This window comes from Stylophora pistillata, chromosome 10, assembly GCF_964205215.1.
Source record: "Stylophora pistillata chromosome 10, jaStyPist1.2, whole genome shotgun sequence".
NCBI classification, from domain to species: Eukaryota; Metazoa; Cnidaria; class Anthozoa; order Scleractinia; family Pocilloporidae; genus Stylophora; species Stylophora pistillata.
This window is the reverse complement of record NC_142528.1, coordinates 170,508-190,000: the sequence shown is the minus strand read 5'-3', so window position 1 is coordinate 190,000 and position 19,493 is coordinate 170,508. Positions and strand designations below refer to the sequence as shown.

General features: G+C 37.9%; 2 protein-coding genes across 2 annotated transcripts in view; both read left to right on the top strand.

Moving 5' to 3' along the window:
- The window catches only part of LOC111338128 (dynein beta chain, ciliary-like), a 37,934-nt gene extending 30,442 nt beyond the window's left edge, over positions 1–7,492 (top strand). Inside the window, exons 51-65 of the mRNA XM_088736452.1 lie at positions 1–81; positions 218–422; positions 777–1,082; positions 1,332–1,502; positions 1,656–1,778; positions 1,979–2,172; positions 2,512–2,719; positions 2,911–2,979; positions 3,180–3,407; positions 3,842–4,033; positions 4,483–4,602; positions 5,055–5,297; positions 5,513–5,695; positions 5,793–6,080; positions 6,524–7,492. The exon at positions 1–81 is cut by the window's left edge and continues 42 nt beyond it. Coding sequence (XP_088592578.1) covers positions 1–81; positions 218–422; positions 777–1,082; positions 1,332–1,502; positions 1,656–1,778; positions 1,979–2,172; positions 2,512–2,719; positions 2,911–2,979; positions 3,180–3,407; positions 3,842–4,033; positions 4,483–4,602; positions 5,055–5,297; positions 5,513–5,695; positions 5,793–6,080; positions 6,524–6,853 — 2,941 coding nt within the window. The 3' untranslated portion in view covers positions 6,854–7,492. The remainder of the gene's footprint in view (positions 82–217; positions 423–776; positions 1,083–1,331; positions 1,503–1,655; positions 1,779–1,978; positions 2,173–2,511; positions 2,720–2,910; positions 2,980–3,179; positions 3,408–3,841; positions 4,034–4,482; positions 4,603–5,054; positions 5,298–5,512; positions 5,696–5,792; positions 6,081–6,523) is intronic.
- Positions 7,493–8,457: 965 nt separating this feature from the next.
- On the top strand, positions 8,458–19,404 carry LOC111338115 (forkhead box protein K2). Its single transcript, XM_022944545.2, is given in 7 exon segments — positions 8,458–8,905; positions 9,019–9,201; positions 13,876–14,176; positions 14,641–14,834; positions 15,183–15,742; positions 16,551–16,872; positions 16,874–19,404. Coding segments are annotated over 7 exon segments (1,944 nt in total). The 5' UTR covers positions 8,458–8,546; the 3' UTR covers positions 16,899–19,404.
- The last annotated feature ends 89 nt before the right edge of the window (positions 19,405–19,493 follow it).

Sequence of the window (19,493 nt, the reverse complement as noted above, 5' to 3'; positions counted from 1 at the left end):
TGTACTAATTGAAAATCTTGGTGAAAACATGGATCCAGTGTTGGATGCACTTGTTGGACGAAACACCATCAAGAAAGGAAGGTGTGTTTTCTAACTGAGTCTGTTAATTGATTGTCGAAAGTGATTACCATGAGTTAGCTTTGCCTAAAAAACTGGCGCCAACTTGTTGCAGTTATAAGTAAACAGTTTTGAGTTAAACGTCTGTTTGATTTTTCAGATACATCAAGATGGGTGATAAGGAAGTCGAGTATCATCCAGACTTCCGTCTCATCCTCCACACTAAACTAGCTAATCCACATTACAAGCCCGAGATGCAGGCCCAGACCACTCTGATTAACTTCACGGTCACTCGTGAAGGCCTGGAGGACCAGCTGCTAGCCGATGTTGTTCGCAAAGAAAGGCCTGATCTCGAGGAAACGAAGGTAACAGACCTCGCTTTTCAGAAAGGAGAACAGAAAGTATCGCTAACGCAACGGACCTTCTAGCATGGAACTTTCCTAATTTAAACTTTCTAGCAAGCTGGAAAGATCAAGAGTACAGGAAAATGAGAAGGGTCTGTTATGTGTCATGATGCTCAAGAACGGTCCTCGTGGTGTAGAAACAGAGGAACTGGTTTTTCGCAGTGTTTAGTGATTATTTGTGAAATTTTAGCCACCATTTGCTGCAAAGAAGAGCTGACGAGATACTTTTTGATTAGGAAGGATGAGATTCGAATGTAAACCAGAATAGAATCCGGCTTATGAACCTTCCCTTTTTGTTTGTTTATTTACAAATAGGCCAACCTGACGCAGCAAATGAACCAATTTACCATCAAAATCAAAGAACTTGAAGACTCCCTTCTGGCTCGCCTGTCCGCTGCTGGAGGAAACTTCCTTGGAGATTACGCTCTGGTGGAGAACCTCGAGACAACCAAACGAACAGCAGCAGAAATCGAAGTCAAAGTAGCGGAAGGAAAAAACACTGAGATAAAAATCAACGAAGCCCGTGAACAGTACAGACCAGCAGCTGCTCGATCATCACTGTTGTACTTCATATTGAATGACCTGAATAAGATCAATCCCATCTACCAGTTTTCTCTTAAGGTCAGTTGCAAAACAGTTTGATTTGAAAGGAATTTTCTAAAAAATGTTGCAGTTTAAGCGCCAAATCTACTCATAAAATTGAAAGAACAGTTGAAGCATAAATGACCTTTTAACGCATTTTAAACTCAAGGCAAACAAGCGCGCAATGTTATTTGAAGAGTGGGATTTAAACATTTGCTTGCTTTTTGATTCAATTTCCATCTTACCATTTCATAACAAAACTAATCTTGTGTTTCTTTCACTTGTTAGGCATTCAATGTGGTGTTTCAGAAGGCCATTGACAGAGCTGAACCTGCAGAAGAAGTGAAGATCAGAGTGAACAACTTGATCGATTGCATCACATTCTCAGTCTTTATCTACACCACTCGGGGATTGTTTGAAAAAGACAAACTGATCTTCACATCTCAAGTGGCATTCCAGGTATGAAAAAATTTCTACTCTTTCTATTAAAAAATTTCTACTCTTATTGGGTCTGATGAAGAACTGGAATTTATTGCCAACAAAGCTATGCGTATAACTTTTTTAATATTGAGCACTGCCCTCTAATCCGTGCCCTGCATTTTCCTTATACAGATTCTACTGATGAAAAATGAGATTGTGCCCCATGAGTTAGAATTCCTTCTACGGTTCCCAGCAGTTATGAACGTTACAAGTCCAGTAGATTTTCTCAACAACCTGTGTTGGGGAGGAATTAAGGTAAGGCGCTAAAAACTACGATTATTTTTCTTGAGTATCGCACGACTGAAAACCGCAACAAGACGAAGGAACGACCGTAATTCGTCGGCTTAGAGGTGGCTCGATGTCTTAGCTCAATGTAGCTGCTAAATTTTGGAACTCTCCTCATGACTGAAACCAGGACGTATCAGACACATCTCAGTCTCTGTCTTTCTCTTCAGGCCCTTGGTAATATGGAAGAATTCCGTAACCTGGATCGCGACATTGAAGGCTCGGCTAAGAGATGGAAGAAGTTTGTGGAGAGCGAGTGTCCGGAAAAGGAAAAATTCCCTCAAGAATGGAAAAACAAGACTTCGTTACAGAAACTTTGCATGATGAGAGCTCTAAGGCCGGACAGAATGACATATGCCGTTAGGTAATTTGGGGAAAAATGTAATTTTTGCACGGCATGAACAGTGTTTAGATGGCCTAACATATGGGTAACTATTTTGTTACGGTAGTTATTTAGAAGTGATTGGACAGACTTGGAAGTCAGACATAAAAGAATGCCAGAAGAATAGCCTAACGGAGTGCAATAAGGATATTGGCTAATTTGGTTGAACAGTTTTGGCTGACAAGGGAATTCCCTCTAAGATTGAATCTTTGAAGTCTTTTCTGAATTGTGGTAATTTAGCTTAGTTCCATAGAAGATACTTTTATTTTATCCTAAATTAGTTGACTTCTAAGCTCACCTTTGTGCTTCTCCTTCATGCAGCGGCTTTGTGGAAGAAAAGATGGGTGCGAAATACGTGGAAAATCGTCAAGTGGAGTTCGCCAAGTCTTACGAAGAGAGCGGACCTGGGACCCCGATCTTCTTCATCTTGTCTCCTGGTGTCGATCCCTTGAAGGATGTGGAAGCACTGGGCAAGAAGCTCGGCTTCACGTTTGACAACAAAAACTTCCATAACGTATCACTTGGTCAGGTGAGGTTAATTAGCAGAACAATTACAGCATCTACAACAGGCACGAGTTGATCACGTGCTTCTTTTCGTGTTCTGTGCTGGTTACATGTGTTGGCTCCAAGTTTGAACAGCCGTACAGTCGTTCTTTATGGCTGATCTTATCTACCGTCACAATAATGCTTTCATGCTAATCAATTTTATTCGAATTTAAGGGTCAAGAAATCGTTGCGGAGCAGAGTTTGGACCTAGCCGCCAAGGAAGGTCATTGGGTTATCCTTCAGGTAATTCTTACACACTGAAGTCATTAGTTAGCTACCATTATTTTCTACTTTTCCTTAAACTGCCCAGTATGGTCATCCTAATATTTTGCTCTTGATTTTATAGTCATTAGAAGCTCGGTCAGGAGCTTAGAGCACTGGTACGAGATTTTTCAGCTCGGTTGTAGATTAACAAATTTCTCTGAATGGAATTTTGGTTGTAGAATATACATCTTGTAAAGAAATGGCTACCAACTCTGGAAAAGAAGCTGGAGGCATATAGTGAGGGAAGTCATGAGAACTATCGAGTGTACATCTCAGCTGAGCCGGCTGGTTCGCCTGATTCTCACATCATACCGCAAGGAATTCTGGAATCCTCCATCAAAATAACCAATGAACCACCCACTGGAATGATGGCCAATTTACATCAGGCTTTAGACAACTTTAACCAGGTAAGCACCAGATCCAATTGGTATTGTTATTAAAGAAATGACGTTATTTTACACTGCAAAGAAATTTTTCTTACTTCATATTCGTCCTAAAGTAAAAATGCTAACAAAGTATTGGAGATGGACAAGTTCGGCCAATACTTTTATATCTCTTCTGTTGGAGGAGTGGTAGTCTTACAGGGAGCGCATCAGACACCAGCAGGTCAAGAGATTTGAACCCTGATCAGGCCATTGGCGCGACGAGTGCTGTTAACTTTACACATTATCCTTATCGACTCGTGAGTAAAAAAAACCACCGGCGGATTGTGATCATTCAGCGGGATTAGTAATACCATTTATTGCTTTAGGCCTGGCTATGATTTCCCCGTGATTCTTCCTATAAAAACATACTCAGATGGTAAATCATTGTTTTCTTTATCCTTTGTTCCCCTTATCAGGACACACTGGAGATGTGCGCCCGTGAGAATGAATTCAAGAGTATTCTGTTCGCATTATGTTATTTCCACGCATGTGTAGCAGAGCGCCGTAAGTTTGGCCCACAAGGATGGAACAGGTCGTATCCCTTCAATACTGGAGACTTGACTATCAGTGTAAATGTGCTGTACAATTATCTCGAGGCTAATGCTAAGGTAACTGAAACATTGAGGCATAGTTACACACATGCGCTAGTCGACATTACCGAGTTGCATCTAGAAATTATAAGCGTAACTTTGGTTGTAGAATGATTGTCGCTTGTAGGTTGGTACAACAGATATGCTAGAGTTGTTTCTGCACCGATATTTTGTAGACGATTTCTTTTTATCTAAGCTGTCTACAAGTATAACTTGAGGCCGGCATTGATCACCAGGACATTGATGAAGATATTTGAAAGTTTCCAACCGTAGTTCACCAGCGCTCGTAAGTGAACCTGTTTTGAGATTGGTATACCATCTTTGAACGCAAAGCCACGTTAAATGTGACGATGTAACGAAACAGTTAAATTATAGAGGAGATAAACTCCACCACTTTACTTTGAATAATGCTCTTGGTATTGACCACAGCTTACCATTTCTCTTTGTACCTGCCCTGTGGCCTACAGGTACCTTGGACCGATCTGCGTTATCTATTTGGTGAAATTATGTACGGCGGTCATATCACAGATGACTGGGACAGGAGACTCTGTAGAACTTACTTGGAGGAGTACATGAAACCAGATATGGTGAGATACAAGTACCAGTAAATAACTTAGATTTGTAACCAACCCTAGCCTAAATGAGCATCTAACACGGAAACATTATAAGCATCAGATAAGTAATTTTCGCGGAACACGCGTTCACGATATAGAAGTATTGAACCTTTTCCCAAAAGTTGATGTTCAGTCGGCAATCGTCGATTCTGTAGTCTCTTAATTCTGCAGATAAAACAAAATTCCTTACTTTGTTTGTTTTATCCATTTTGAGGCCTAATTGTTGAAACTGTGATTTATCATTTCGATTTTTTGTCTCAAGTGTTTTGATTTTGTTATTCATGTCAAATGAAATGAAAAATAGCGATCTAGGATTTTTAAATCGGATAAGTTTCGACTAGCTTTCTCCATAAAACTCTGAAAAAGAAATAGAGTTACAGTTCTTAAGTGATACTACTGAATAAAATGCATGTTTGCTTTCGCAGCTTGAAGGTGAGATGAACCTTGCTCCAGGATTTCCCATCCCTCCTAACTCAGACTACAAGACGTACCATACTTACATTGACGAGGTGTTACCTCCAGAGAGCCCCTACCTGTACGGTTTGCACCCTAATGCTGAGATCGGCTTCCTGACTCAAACTTCCGACAACTTGTTCCGTACCGTGCTGGAGATGCAGCCTAGGGATGCTGGCGCAGGAGGAGGTGGAGGACAGACTCGGGAAGAAAAGGTAATCAGAATTAAAGTTCTTTCTAGGTTATCCACCACTTTTCTCATGCTGCATTTAGGGAGAATTGGACTTAAATCTATTCTGCAAGTTCGGATCGCAAAAGTACTGCTTAGTTATAAAGTGATGTAATCCTCACGGTAAATGTTGAATTTGAGAAGCAGAATATTGCCTTTTGGGTGTAAATTGACCACTGATTTTACCTGGTTTTGTTACAGGTTAAACAAGTTTTGGACGAAGTGTTGGAGAAGTTGCCGGACGAGTTTAACGTGCCGGAAATGATGGCTCGTGTTGAAGATCGCACACCTTACACTGTAGTTGCCTTCCAAGAATGTGAACGAATGAATATCCTGACAAGCGAGATCAAACGTTCGCTCAAAGAACTAGATTTGGGTCTCAAAGTAAGTACTATAGACTTTTGTCGTGTTGAATAATAATGTAACCTTGTTTTGACCCAGGTTTTCCTTCGTGTAGATTTTAACTCTCTGTGCCTTGCAGGGTGAGCTGACCATCACCGCTGACATGGAAGAACTTGGCAATGCTCTCTTCCTGGATGACGTCCCGGAATCCTGGACGCGCCGTGCTTATCCATCCATGTCAGGCCTGGCTGCTTGGTTTGTGGACCTGCTGTTGCGAATTAAAGAGCTAGAAAGCTGGACATCGGACTTCTGTCTTCCAAATGTTGTTTGGTTGTCCGGTTTCTTCAATCCTCAGTCTTTTCTGACAGCCATCGAGCAGTCCATGGCGCGAAAGAACGAGTGGCCTTTGGACAAGATGGCACTCCAGGTATATTTATGTACCGGGTTAAAAGATTTAAAATCTTTAACTTGGTTCGTCTCTTACCAACCATTCCCGACCGAGGATTCAACGTTTCCACTTGTATATACTTTGCTAAATTAAATCTCTTGCAAAAAATGTGTTTTAAACGTCGTGTCGCATAAGGCGTTCAAAGCATAGATGGCGTCAAAGACAATTCTTTTCAAATAACTTATCACGAGTGAGAAAAAGCAACATAATTTATCAAACCTATGCTTTCTAGAACTGAAGTGTATCTTACTTTGCATGGTAGTGACATCTATAAACTTCCTAAACAAGAAACAAAAAGCTTGCTTAAGGCTCGAGGAGTACAGTTTTTAAAATATATATTTCTTCATTCCATGTTGTTGTTGATCATCCTTTCTAGATTTAAAATGTTAACATTTACTTATGATACTAATATAATTTATCAGGTGGATGTCACGAAGAAAAACAAAGAAGATTTCAACAGTCCGCCCAGAGAAGGGGCTTACGTACACGGTCTGTTTATGGAGGGCGCCCGGTGGGACACACAAACTGGCATGATCGCAGAATCGAGACTGAAAGAGCTGACGCCTGGTATGCCTGTGATGTTCATCCGGGCCATTCCAGTCGATAAACAAGAAACTAAGAACGTATATGAGTGTCCTGTGTACAAGACGCGACAACGAGGCCCGACGTACGTGTGGAACTTTTTCTTGAAGACCAAGGAATCTCCTGCTAAATGGACACTAGCAGGGGTTGCTTTGTTGCTGAGCGCGTGAACAAGTGTGTTTAATTCAAAGTACTTGAAGATTTTAAGCGTTAGCCCATTGATTAGATGCTTTTTTCTACTCAGACTTCAGATTTGATCGTAGTTGACCCTGTTTTATATTATGTGGAGGATGTACGTACCATATTACTTCCCTATAATGCTTTGTTTCTTTCTGTTTAAGCTTTTTCCTTTTGTTTCTTATTCATTTTTTTCTCTCTCTCTCTTTTTCTTATCATTGCACTGTGGCGATAGGAAACTGTTCAGTTCTTTATTAAAAGTAGCCATTACCCCTTACGCGACACAAAATTTGAAGACATTTTTTGCCAGTGAGTTTCTTAATTTTCTTAATCTAGTGTTCTGTATCGTTTTTCTAACTTCTTCGCAAATAAACTTACTTCACTCTCTTTTGTTTTCTTCCTTTAACTGATTTTTAACAGTACAATCGTTTTAGCAAAACAACTTATTTTGTATTCATGCATAATTTGTCAGATATTTTCACAAAATTGAGTGTAAGATTTAAAGCCATTATCATTATGCTGTATTAAGTGTTATTACATCTGTCACCTTGATTTTTGAGGCACTTTCAAAGTGTGAATCTATTTATGTGTTAGAATTGTTTGTGGAATAAAAAAGTCATACTGAAAATTTATTTGGTGGGTTACTTTTTTATCTAGAGTTGTCAAAATAATTCTCATGATTCACCAATGAAGCAAATATTTGAAATGAAAAGAACGCGAATGTTTGGACCAGCAGTAGTGACCTCAAAATTTCTTCATCGTCCGAAAGTTAGGCCGTGAAAAAAGTGATATTGTTTAGACTATGAGTAGTTTTTTTTTTCTCTCAAAATGGAGCATGAGCTTGGTGACCGAACCCCTTCCCTTTGCGTTTGCTTTCCGTCTGCACTCTTCCAACCGAAGCACAAAGAACAGAACAAACGAAGTTGTACAGAAAGAGATATACTTTGTATTTCTTTGCACATGAACCCAAGTTGTCGGTGGTTGGCACTGGAACCCTTAGCGGAACCTTGATCATTAACAATATGATGAATCTGGACAGGATGAATATACATTTGAGAACGAGTTTAAATTGCGCGTGAAATGTGAGCCGCATAAGAAGTCAATAAAACATGAGAATGCCGCCGAGCGTAATCTGTGCGCTTTTGTGCAGTTTTATTGTGTACCGCTCTCGTACATTCATTTTAAATCGAGGATAAAGAACTTTTAAGAGTGTATGACCGATTCATGTAGCGGCCTGTTAATTGAATTTAATTAAAAAAAAAAGCTGTCTGTCATTTTGTTTTGCTTTCTGAATTTAAATGCCCTTTTCTGAAACCAGAGTGAAGATGTCATTAATTAACTGTAAACAACAGTTTCATTCAATCATCGGGTGGTAAATTTCATCCCAACATGTATCATTCTAGAATGTAATACATGGTCTTATAATCGTGAAATTATTGAATAAATGTTCATTAAACTGGAGAGATTAAGTTCAGCATTTCCAGCTTGTAATGACTTAGCAAAACAGACCCACCCGTGCGAGGAACATGTAATCTCCATATAAGGTAATAATATCCATGTTTGGGTTTTTTCGTTACTGGAAATCCCGTATGTTTCTTTAGCTCCCTCGTGTTGTTGTTTTGCTTTTGATCGTTTTTCTTGTGCAACGCAAGGCAAGGCAATTTGGAATCTGGCTGTCAGCCGAAGATGTCTTCACCTACCCAAGATCAGGAGAGTGATGCTTTGGCCCTGTTAGCTCTAAAATCAGGCGCTATTAATCCTATGAAACAAATGTGGGCCGGTGTCAACACTGTGACTCCAATAGCTAAACTTGAAGGTCGCGAGTTCGAATATTTGGTTCGGCAGAGTCGGATTATCATCGGACGAAACAGCAGTCTTGGGAGCGTAGACGTCAATATGGGCCATTCCAGTTTCGTTTCGAGGAAGCACTTGCAGATAAAATTTGAAAATCAGGAATTCTATCTCAGCTGCAATGGGAAGAACGGAATATTTGTTGACGGTGTTTTCCATCGACGAGGTGCTCCTCCACTGAAACTACCCTACGTGTATGTATACAAACTTTTACAGTTTGTCGAATTACTCTTCGTTTTGTTAACTGGCCTAATTTTGTATTGTGCTTAAACGAGCTTGGTTTAAATTATATAATCTGTATTTTCAGTTGTGTACTACGATTTCCATCCACGAATGTGAAAGTTCGTTTCACGTCGTTGGTTGGTGACAACACTCCGAAGCGCGTACCGAGTCCCCCAAGAACAAAAGTTTTACCACCTCTGCGCATAAACATCCCGCAATCAGATTCTAACTTCGCCTCTCCTATTCCATCTCCAACAGGAACTATAAGGTATGGAACAATTAAAGTTGCAGCTCTCTTTGTTATTCTGTGCGTGTGCATTACCAGCAGTCGATAAAAACTGTAGGGATCATAAGCGTAAGCACATTCACTCAGGATAAGTTTGTTTTGTGCTTGTGTTAGTTTACGATTTTTCATACGTGTGTTTTCACTATTATCTCTGCATCTCTTGATTTCCTTCTCTACTGTTTTATGAGAATTAACGAATGATTTAACCCAAGGGCTAATATAGCTTACCAATATGAATAAAGCTGTGTTTATTTCGTGTATACTACAGACATGGGGATTTGGGGTCAACTTTCTTCCTGATCCATAGAAGAATATTATTTATCTGGGAAAAGGAATCGTCTGTAGATCGCGAAATGCTAGAAGGGACAGGTTGCTTTTGTTTTTATGGGCACGTGTTGTGGTAGAAATTGCAAGTGAGTTGGTTACTTTATTTTCTAAATTTAGTAAGAGCCTAATCTCTTGCCTTTGACGTATGTTTTACCAGGTTTTGAGACATTTTATTTGTCGTTACCGAAATCCTAAGGCAAGATTCTTGTTCTCGACCATATCATTGTGCACACAGACAACGAAGCGGTTAAAACACTCAGTTTAATGATTTCAATATATGTTTCGCAATCGCGTTTGCTATGGAAATGTATTTCCGTTGATCGGTCATGCGGTCGGCGAGGTTACTTACATCACAATGTCCGTTTCATGTTTTGTCTGCGCATGCTAGTGTTTATCTACTTTTTGCAATGACTGGGGTTGATTTGTCATAAGAAATAAAAGAAATGGCATCATCTTGGCTAGGTTCGACTGAGCTATTTGTAGCTGGAGGCGAGGGACTGTTACAACGCGTTCTCGTTACAAAGCAAAGTGTCAAGACATTCAATTTGGAAAAAGCAAACACGTACTCCACTCCTGTGTTTCCAGTTCACAATTTGTACAGATACTTCAACATTTTGTACAATTTATCCTTATGGCACGCGTGTAGAATAAACGCTGCGGGAGCTTTTCCTGATAAATCGTTGTGGTCTGATTTCCCCCTTAACGACAGATGAACTGACTATAAAATCAATGAAGTCCTTTTTCAACAAGATATACGATGACAGTCAAACTTAGCAGCGTTGATTAAAGCTGACTTTTTTGGGTTGTCTTGAATTTTTTGAGTTTGAAGTCAAAGGGTATTGTTTGTTTGTTTTGAAACCATAATCATTTAATTTCTTATTACAGAATAATTTTAACAGTTGAGTGAACTGTGAAGAAATTATTGGACAAGGCAAAATAATTGACCAACTTGCCCGAGAAAAAAATATTGCTTGTTTTGTTTTATGTGTGGTTTTATGAAGTAAGTGATAAGTTTACTAATTTGAAGATGGAAAATAAACAGCTAATGTACTATTTTTGTACTTGATTATGTCATGAATGTTTAAGTAATGTGCAGATGTTATTTTCTTTGATTTTTTATTATTTTGCTCTGGTTAGAAAAATATATGATCGGATGTTGTAAATGCGTCATTGTTGTGGAGTTTTAACAGTTGCTACACTGAGAATGATTGTCTTAAAGTCCTTTAAAATAATGATGGATTAATGGTATCTGTGGGAAGGTATTATTTGTAGCAGAATGTTAATTAAGAAAATGTGGGCATCCTGTCTATTCACTCAAAGCAAGGTACATTTTTTGTGAGAACAAAAATTTACCATGTAGCTACAGCTTTTGTTTTCTAAGTACTGAGGACAGACCCAGGAAAATTAAATTGTCTTAAAAACAAGTACAGTTTCATCCAATTTTTACAGCTGTGACTCTTGATTTAGAAGGTTTAAAGAAACAAGTTTACTGAATCAAAGTTTTCTTCAGGTCAGAATTGTTTCCCCTTCTACAAACATAATAGGTGTTACATGAAATGTTTCATGTCTTTTGGTTTGTAATGTTGTGCTTTCCAATTTTAAGATATTAGTCTGCATGTCTTCCTTCCTAATTCTGCATTGTTTGTGTAGTTATCACAGGGAACATTTTGTTTTGGTTTTTTCTGTCCCAAATCACTTTTACTCAATTTTTTCCTATTCTGCCTAAATTACTTTGGACAAACTTTTAATTGCTTCCAGTGAACAGTGTTCTTTCTCTTCCTTTTGCTGTTATGTTTCCAATTACAGTAAGTAATTTTCATTTTTGTAAATTATAATTTATTTGTCTGAAACATTTCTCAAAGAGGATTGTTTTGAACAGCTTTTATTACCATAATGAAAGATTAAGATGAAAGATATCCAAATCATATTTTTGTGTTTCATCTGTGTGACCTGGCATTGTTAATCAACAAGGTAAACACTTTCAAAAAATGAAAACAGGGTTTTATGGATTCCTAGTTTTATTCATTTTGAGAGTATTCAAAATGTGCAATTAAATTATCAGTGAGTTTAGTTTGGGTTGAAAAATTTTCTTGTTGAACAAATTTTGACCAGTTATTCAAGTGGCAAATAGTAAAAAAATCTGTTTTGGACAAAACTTGTTTAAATCACCTCAAATCAAAGAAATAATAATCATCCCATGCATTGCAACTTAATCTGAAAGAAACTATGGCTGCCATATCATATCATTTTGGCTTTTTAAACTCATTATTACAGTTTCATACAACAGCTAATTTGGCACTCTGCCAGCCAAAGTTTAATAAATTGGACATTTACTGTTCTTTTGATGGGAGTCCTGTTAATTAATATCTCACAATTAATTTAGAAAAAGTTAGTTATCATTCATTTTGTTTAAAAAATTTGGCTCTATAATAATAACTTAATTTAAATGATTTAAAATTTAAATTTTTAATGCACATAGAAGTATTTTTTGTGTGTTCATTGAGGAGATGGAAATATGTTTTTTTCAGTCTTCAAGTGAGAAAAAAACAGATAAATAGGTGATTTTTTTCTTAATTTCAAAATTTTCTTTTTAACTTAAAGATAATTGTGTTTAAATCAAGCAATGCGTTTTAAAATTATTTGATTTGATTTGACTCTGAAATAGGGTCAGAGTACTTGTGACCAGGCACAGGATTTTGTACACTAACGCTTTTTCGTTAAACGGATGAAAATAAACGGTTTGTAAATGGATAATAAACGGGTAGTAAGAGTGTTTAAACGGTTTGCATACCCATTTAAACGGATAGTCCAAAGCGTTAAACGGTAGAGCAAAGTCCAAAAACGGATTCCGTAAACTGTTAAACGGCCGAGAAAAAAAATAAACTGATGGCTTAAAACGTCAAATGGTTGAGCAGAATCGTTTAATCAATAGCTTAAAACGTTCAGTTAAACAGATGGACAAAAACCTTGAACAGATCAGGAGGGCTAAAGAACAGCGGGATAAGCCATGCACATAACTAACAGAAACCGTTGTGAACAATTATACGAATAATGTTGTTCTTGCAGAACACTGACGTTTCATGCTAATATTATATTCGACTGACACCAATAGAAAACAAAGTAAAATTAAATTACTAGCCTGTGATTAAGCTATCCACTGACGAGTAAAGCGAGCGGAGAGTGAGTCTCACTCTGGAGAGCTCGCAATGCGTTTGAACATTTGCATAAAATATAAGCAGAGGAAGCAATCTGTCAATCGTACCATGCAAACTAAACATTCTCGACAGAAAAAAAAATTAGAATTGAGAAGCAGTCTTTTTTTTTTTTTTTCATGTTCCTACATTGTTTCTTCTACGTATTGACCGAAATGAAATCGCACTATCAAGTGAAAAACGTTAAGAAATGGATTATATGTAGGTAAAAATAGCCACCGATTTTGTAGATTTCACCATCGGTCAACTATCAAATCAATTTTGCATATGCAACTTTCTTTCGCTCATGTTTCATCTAGCGTTCGATTTCGTAAAGTAATTATAGCTTTTATAAAGCCATGTTTGTTTCCTTTCAATCGATGGAAATAAAAGATGAGAAACCAATAGCCACCGACTCGGTAAATAGTTTTGCCGTACACGTCTATCGAAATAAATTTGCGTAAGCATGAAAACAAATCTCGCTCTTCTCGTGTTACTTAACGAATATCATTCTGTTTTCGTAAGGTAATGCGAGCTCTCGTGTCTCAATATCTGATTGAGAATTCTTCTAATTGAAGACCTCATACCAGAGATTTGCAAACAGTAAGTTGTAGCGAAGACCAACAGAGCCACTCGATCGAAGCGTGATTGATTTTGAACGGGTTCTTCTTGGGACTGTTTTATACCGTTGCTCTTCAAAAACATTGAACGGATGCAAGTAACTGTTAAACGGATGGATTTTTTTTTTTAATGGATAGGTTAAACGTTTTGTCAAAAACGTTAAACGGATGAGCAAAGCGTTTAAACGGATGAAGAAAGCATTTAAACGCTTTGATAATCTATTTTAAACGGATAATAAACAGATAGTAAATGGATTATTTCGTTAAATGGTAAAGCGTTAGTGTACAAAATCCTGTGCCCGGTCACACTTTATTTCACTTTCCATCTTTTCATTGTGAGAAAACAAGACTTGGTTGCTTCTCTTCTTGTGCATTTCTTGATACTTCCTTGTGAGATGGTTCTTGATATAGTGAACCTCCTTGCTGAGTTTCACTTTGCATTTTGTTTTCTTTGCAAACCTGTTGTTTGACCTGATATAACAGGCTGTGATGTGATAATTGATATTTTCCCCTTGCAGTGTGCCAAACTCCTGTCCTACTAGTCCCCGTGGAGATGCCAATCACACCTATGCTCCAAACTTGCATGCTGTGGCAGAGTTAGCTGCACAAGACGTCCAAGCTTCTACAGAGGATGACAAACCCAACCCCCCTGGAGGGGAGGCAGGCAGCAAAGATGACGGCAAGCCACCCTTCTCATACGCTCAGTTGATAGTTCAAGCAATATTATCTGCGCATGATAAGCAACTAACTTTGAGTGGTATCTACACTCATATCACCAAAAACTACCCTTATTATCGCAGTGCTGACAAAGGCTGGCAGGTAAACCTCACACTTTGAATTTTATAAAGAAAATAATAAGATTAAAAGCTTCAATTGCTTTAAACTGAAACACTTCAGACAGTAAAAATTAATTTCAGTCATCATTTGAGTAGAGTTTCATTATTTAAGGTAAATGTTTTTGTTTTCTGATTTTCACTTTTTTCAGGATGCTAAATTGTAATGAAAGAACCTTTTTATACACTATTTCTCAGAGGAATATCAGAAAAGATTTTGCATGAAGCAATGATGCACTAAAGTGAAATCAGTTACTTACATGCATGTGGTCATTAAAAACCAGCAGAAAATCCAAGGAATGCTATGACCTCACACAATTTAATTTTCAGAGTTCTTCCATTGTGCTCCAACAATTTGGCTGCAGTTTTTCCTAAACTTTGATATCCTCTGCTAATAACACTATCTGAGGACTCTTAATAGCCTTTTTATTACTTTGAAATATTCAACAGAATTCCATTCGTCATAACCTATCATTGAACCGCTATTTTGTGAAAGTACCACGTGCACAGGATGAACCAGGAAAAGGCTCCTTCTGGCGGATTGACCCATCATGTGAGCAGAAGCTAGCAGAGCAAGCATTCCGGAAACGTCGACAGCGAGGTGTACCATGTTTCAGACCACCTTTCTCTCAACTGTCTTGCAGGTATATAGTTAAAGGGAAAGCAGCTGATGTCCCCTTGATGCTCACCTATTACTCAGAAAACAGAATTTTAATACCCTTACCAAAAATTATTTTAGATAGAGGTAGTTTCCATTAAATGTAAGTAAAGACTGGGTGAGCAGTCAATTTTGAAGGAGAGGGAAAAAGTGATTGGCTGCTTTATGCCATCTCCTGTTTCTCCATGGCTCTGTCCCACAACATCGTGGGAGAATACAATATGAAAATCTCAGAAGCTTTGATATTAACAAGATGTGTAAGAGTTCCACATTGTCAATTGCTGTATACACAAAGTATTTTTTTGGATCATAACTGATTCATCTGACTCCTTAGGTCAGCACCAGCATCTCCCACTCATGGTCTTCAGTTTCATGCTCCCTCTGCTCCAGTGACTCATGTACCACGAGAGAACTCCCCAACCAAAACGGTGACCCAGGCAGTTGATGCTACAGGATCTCAAGCCAAACCAACCCCTACCTCACCTCCTATCATTCCAGCATCTGGACTTCCACCTCCTGTGCCCTCTTTACCTCCAACAGCCCTCAAACAATCAGCCGCATTACAGGCAATTGCTGCACAAATGGCAGGAGCTGCTCTGCCTGTCAGCGTGATCAAGTCTTCTTTGGAGGCTGTGAAGGAAGGGGATGGAGCTGAGTCTGAGAAGAATGGATTTTCTCAGTCGTCAGGAGATGAGTCGCCTGTAGAGAACACTCTTCAACCAGATGCAAAAACAGCTGGCAACAAACCTGTGATCTCTACTTTAGTAAACCCAATACAACAACCAACCCAACAACAAGTACAAAAACTACAACAAGATAAAAAACAACACCAATTGCCACAACAGCAGCAGATTCCTCTTCAGTTTTTAGCAGGAGCAGCTGCTCCTAGTGCAGGTAAGTGTAAAAACAGCAACAGCTTGTTTTTGGTCAAGTTGGTCGTGTTGTAAGCCATTGATTGATCAAAAATAATTTGGATATATCAACAAAGTTGAAATGGTAAGTTGGCCACCGTAACGATTACAAAAGCTGACATTTCGAGCGTTAGCCCTTCATCTGAGTGAAGGGCCGACGAAGGGCTAACGCTCGAAATGTTAGCTTTTGTAATCGTTACGGTGGCCGACTTACCATTTCAACTTTGTTGGTATATCCAGATTGATCAAAAAGTCAGTTAGCTGGTCTGTAAACCAGTAAATTTATCTTGCAATCCAAGTTTTTTCAGATGTAGCAAAATTTAAACTGATGGCTTAAGTTTTTTGTTTTCTATTGGTGTCAGTCGAATATAAAATTAGCATGAAACGTCTCTAAGAGACATCTAACGTCCTAAGTTAGATGTCTCTAACTTAGGAAATATTTTTATCTTTTTATTTCTATCAGTATTTATAAACAGCGTAGTGTCAGTGTGCTTTTGTGTTTTTCAAGTTGCTATTTTTGTGTTTTGAAGGAAAATCATATGTTTTGGGATGTCCTAATCTCTTTTAGATTGCCAGGTTTCGACTGCATACTGCTTATCTTCAGGCAATTGCCTGAAAGTGACTAGTTGTGTATAGAAGTAGACTTTTTAAAGAAGGTAAGTAGTATGCAGTTGAAACATTGCAAACCACCTCAGAAATGACTATGTGGCAAGGCAAATAACTACACTCCACTAAAAGAGTATTCAACATGGTGAATAAAGGCAACCTTTTTATGATAATTTTCTTGTTAGGTGGCTTGCTCACTCCCATTCCTACACCAACAAATGTCTCTCCAACTGGCACTCAGGATATGTCAGTCAAACCACAGATCCCAAAAGTTCCCAACCCTCTGCCACTTCCTATCGTAACAACTGGAGCACTCACTCCTGACTCCTCTCCTCTTGGGGTGTTGTCTCCAGCTGCCACTACAGCTGCAGTTTCCATGGCAATGAATGGTGCCAAGCGATCATTAAGCACAAGTCAACCATTGACCAACAGTGAAGAAGAACATGAAATAAAGCGTCAAAAATTATCTCAGCCAAGTGCTGCATTTCAGGGTAACCATTCCCAACCAGACTGCTGATAAAGGAAAGCTCTAGCCTTCACACACATCAACTTTCTCAAGGTGTTAAGGCTGCTAAGTTACTGCCATTATTGTTGTGTACAGTTAGTAGTTAAGGCACCAATCATTTATCGCAGACATAGCGACTGACCAGAAATCAGAAATCATCAGATGAGGAGGTGTTTGACATGTTAACATACACTTGACAGGACCAGGTGTATTCTTTAAACAACAGTTTTTTTCCTGATTTCATGCTTATAAAGTTGTGAAATGTGTTTTGCAAAGTGTGAAAGATGAAAGCTACCAAGCGTCATGGCACTAGACATCGTGAGTGGACTAGTGGTGAATTTTGGGAACCTGCTTGTTGGTCTGAGGTGAAAAAACAATGGGCACTGGACTAAGTGATGTCTTGTGCAGAGAAACAAATGTTCTGTTTAACTGGTATCATTTATTAGCATGCAGAGCACTTCAAAGGGTGAGAAGTTAAAGATCAGAATGAACAAGTTAGGATTGTACAATACCTAAGCATGTGTACAGATGCCATTTTTCTGTTGAGAGTGGAATGGTTGTCTCTAAGTGGGCTGGATCTACAAAACATACAATGAAGTTTATATCGGGATATATCCACTGAGATGCGTGAATAATGTATGCAACCACCTTACAACATTACAAAGCTGCAGCACATTGTGTGTTGGGCTTTCAACATGTTTTTTTGGGCTTCGTTGCTGATCAGAATACTGGTATTCTTATAAATTATCAGGGAAATGTGTTTAAATGTGAACATTTCATATGAGTATGCTTAGTTCTTACCCTGTCAAATGGTAATTATAATTTAGCTGTTCTTAAATACTTTGAAAGTGTTTCATTCTTGAAAGACTGGGTTTTGCTCTCAAGGAAGTTATTAATGTAAGGCCTAGCAGGATGTATTGACAGAATTGACAGTGAAGAAAGCCAAAACAGTTTCAGGTGTTATCTGTGCAAAGTTGTAGCTATTTGGTCTTCATTAAATCTTCCTATGTCCCATGGTGCAATGTTCAGTTTTTTTTAGAGCTTGCAAATAATTCATGCTGTTGCTGAGTTCAGGCTGAAAAGATCAAGGCAGGGTTGGCATTTCTCTCTCAGGTGCATGAATGCTTTATTTCTTCTTCTGTAAGTTAATCACTGAATTCTGTTACAACTGAAGTATTGAGTAGAAAATGAAGGTTCATACTTTTTTTGCTGTGAGGAGCTGTCCTATAATGAAGCAGAATTGACATTTTAAGTTTTAGTAATATTTGGATCTTACAGGAAAAAAAAAACTGATACATATTTCCTGAAAGGCCAAAATAAGAGAGGAAATTTAAATGTGTTATTACAATCATGATAGATTTATGTTAAGCTCTTCTTTTTTAAAACAAATTTCTATGAGTGTCCCCAGAAACCTTTTCATTAAATTATTGAATTAAGAATTGTTTCCCATGGAAAAGAACTATCATAGGGCAACAACCATAGCAGATCATTATTAACTAAAACATTATTTCACAATTCATCTTTCACCATGTGAGTCATGAAAAAGTCAGTGTGATGATAATACAGCATTATATTTGTTCAGTAAGGTTGGAGTAGCATAGATATGTTTTAAGGGTCACAGCAACACTCATCCATCAAATTGAACTCCATTGTTATAAAAATTGCAAATTGAAATTATAATTTTTCTATGGCCTCTTAGATCCCAACTTAGATGTTGTACAAATGGTGGCAACTCTCTATCAGTTAGTGACGCACATACATGAATGTCAGTCAGATTATTGTTGTAAGGTATATTTAAGTTATCATACTTTTAATAATAGTAGATTGGTACCTAGGGTGGCAAGATGGTCAAGGAACTTCTAGCAGTGTTAAAAATGCCACGATTACTCCTGGAAAATTGTCGGTCAAAGGTGATGATCACTTTGTGGGGTCAGCAGTTGAAGATCAGATTAAGAATTTTATTTTCTCCTCCAGGTTCTCAACATCTCCTTCAGAACAAGTTTATTGAAGTTTGTGTTATTTTAAGTAAACATCTTTCTAAGTTTCTCCCTGTTCTCACTGCCTTCTTACGGAATAGAATTTGTGTGAAAAAGTTATTTTTAAATCTCCTTGGTAAATGGTGGAGTGTAGTTTCCAAGTCTTGTTGAGTAATGTGAAATTGTCAGAAGCAGTATCCTTTTCCTATTAAGTTTTGATGTAATTTTTTTATCTCAAAAATGAAGAAAAGATTTTAATGAGTTTTCTAGTAAATGCCACAACTACTCTTGTCAGCCAGTCTCTCAGTATTTTGGGTACTCAAACAAACCCCAATAGTTATTATTGTTCAAATAATTTAAATTTGAAATCAGGTATTACAACTTATGGAAAGTTCAGGGCCAAAGTTGTTTCTTTGACAAAATTTAAACAGGATTCTCTACCATGGATTGTCAAGCCTTAATGGTGGACTGATAAATTATTAAACTTCGTCTGTCTGGAAGAGTTATTTGTGAAGTATGAGTTAACTGATCATTAAATGAACCTTTTGAAGGTGAAAATGCGTGCAAGAGTTCTTTTATTTGCTATTTGAAAAATCTGTTCTTGTTAAACCATCAAGGTTCTTTACCCTTGAACTCTTAGTGATAAA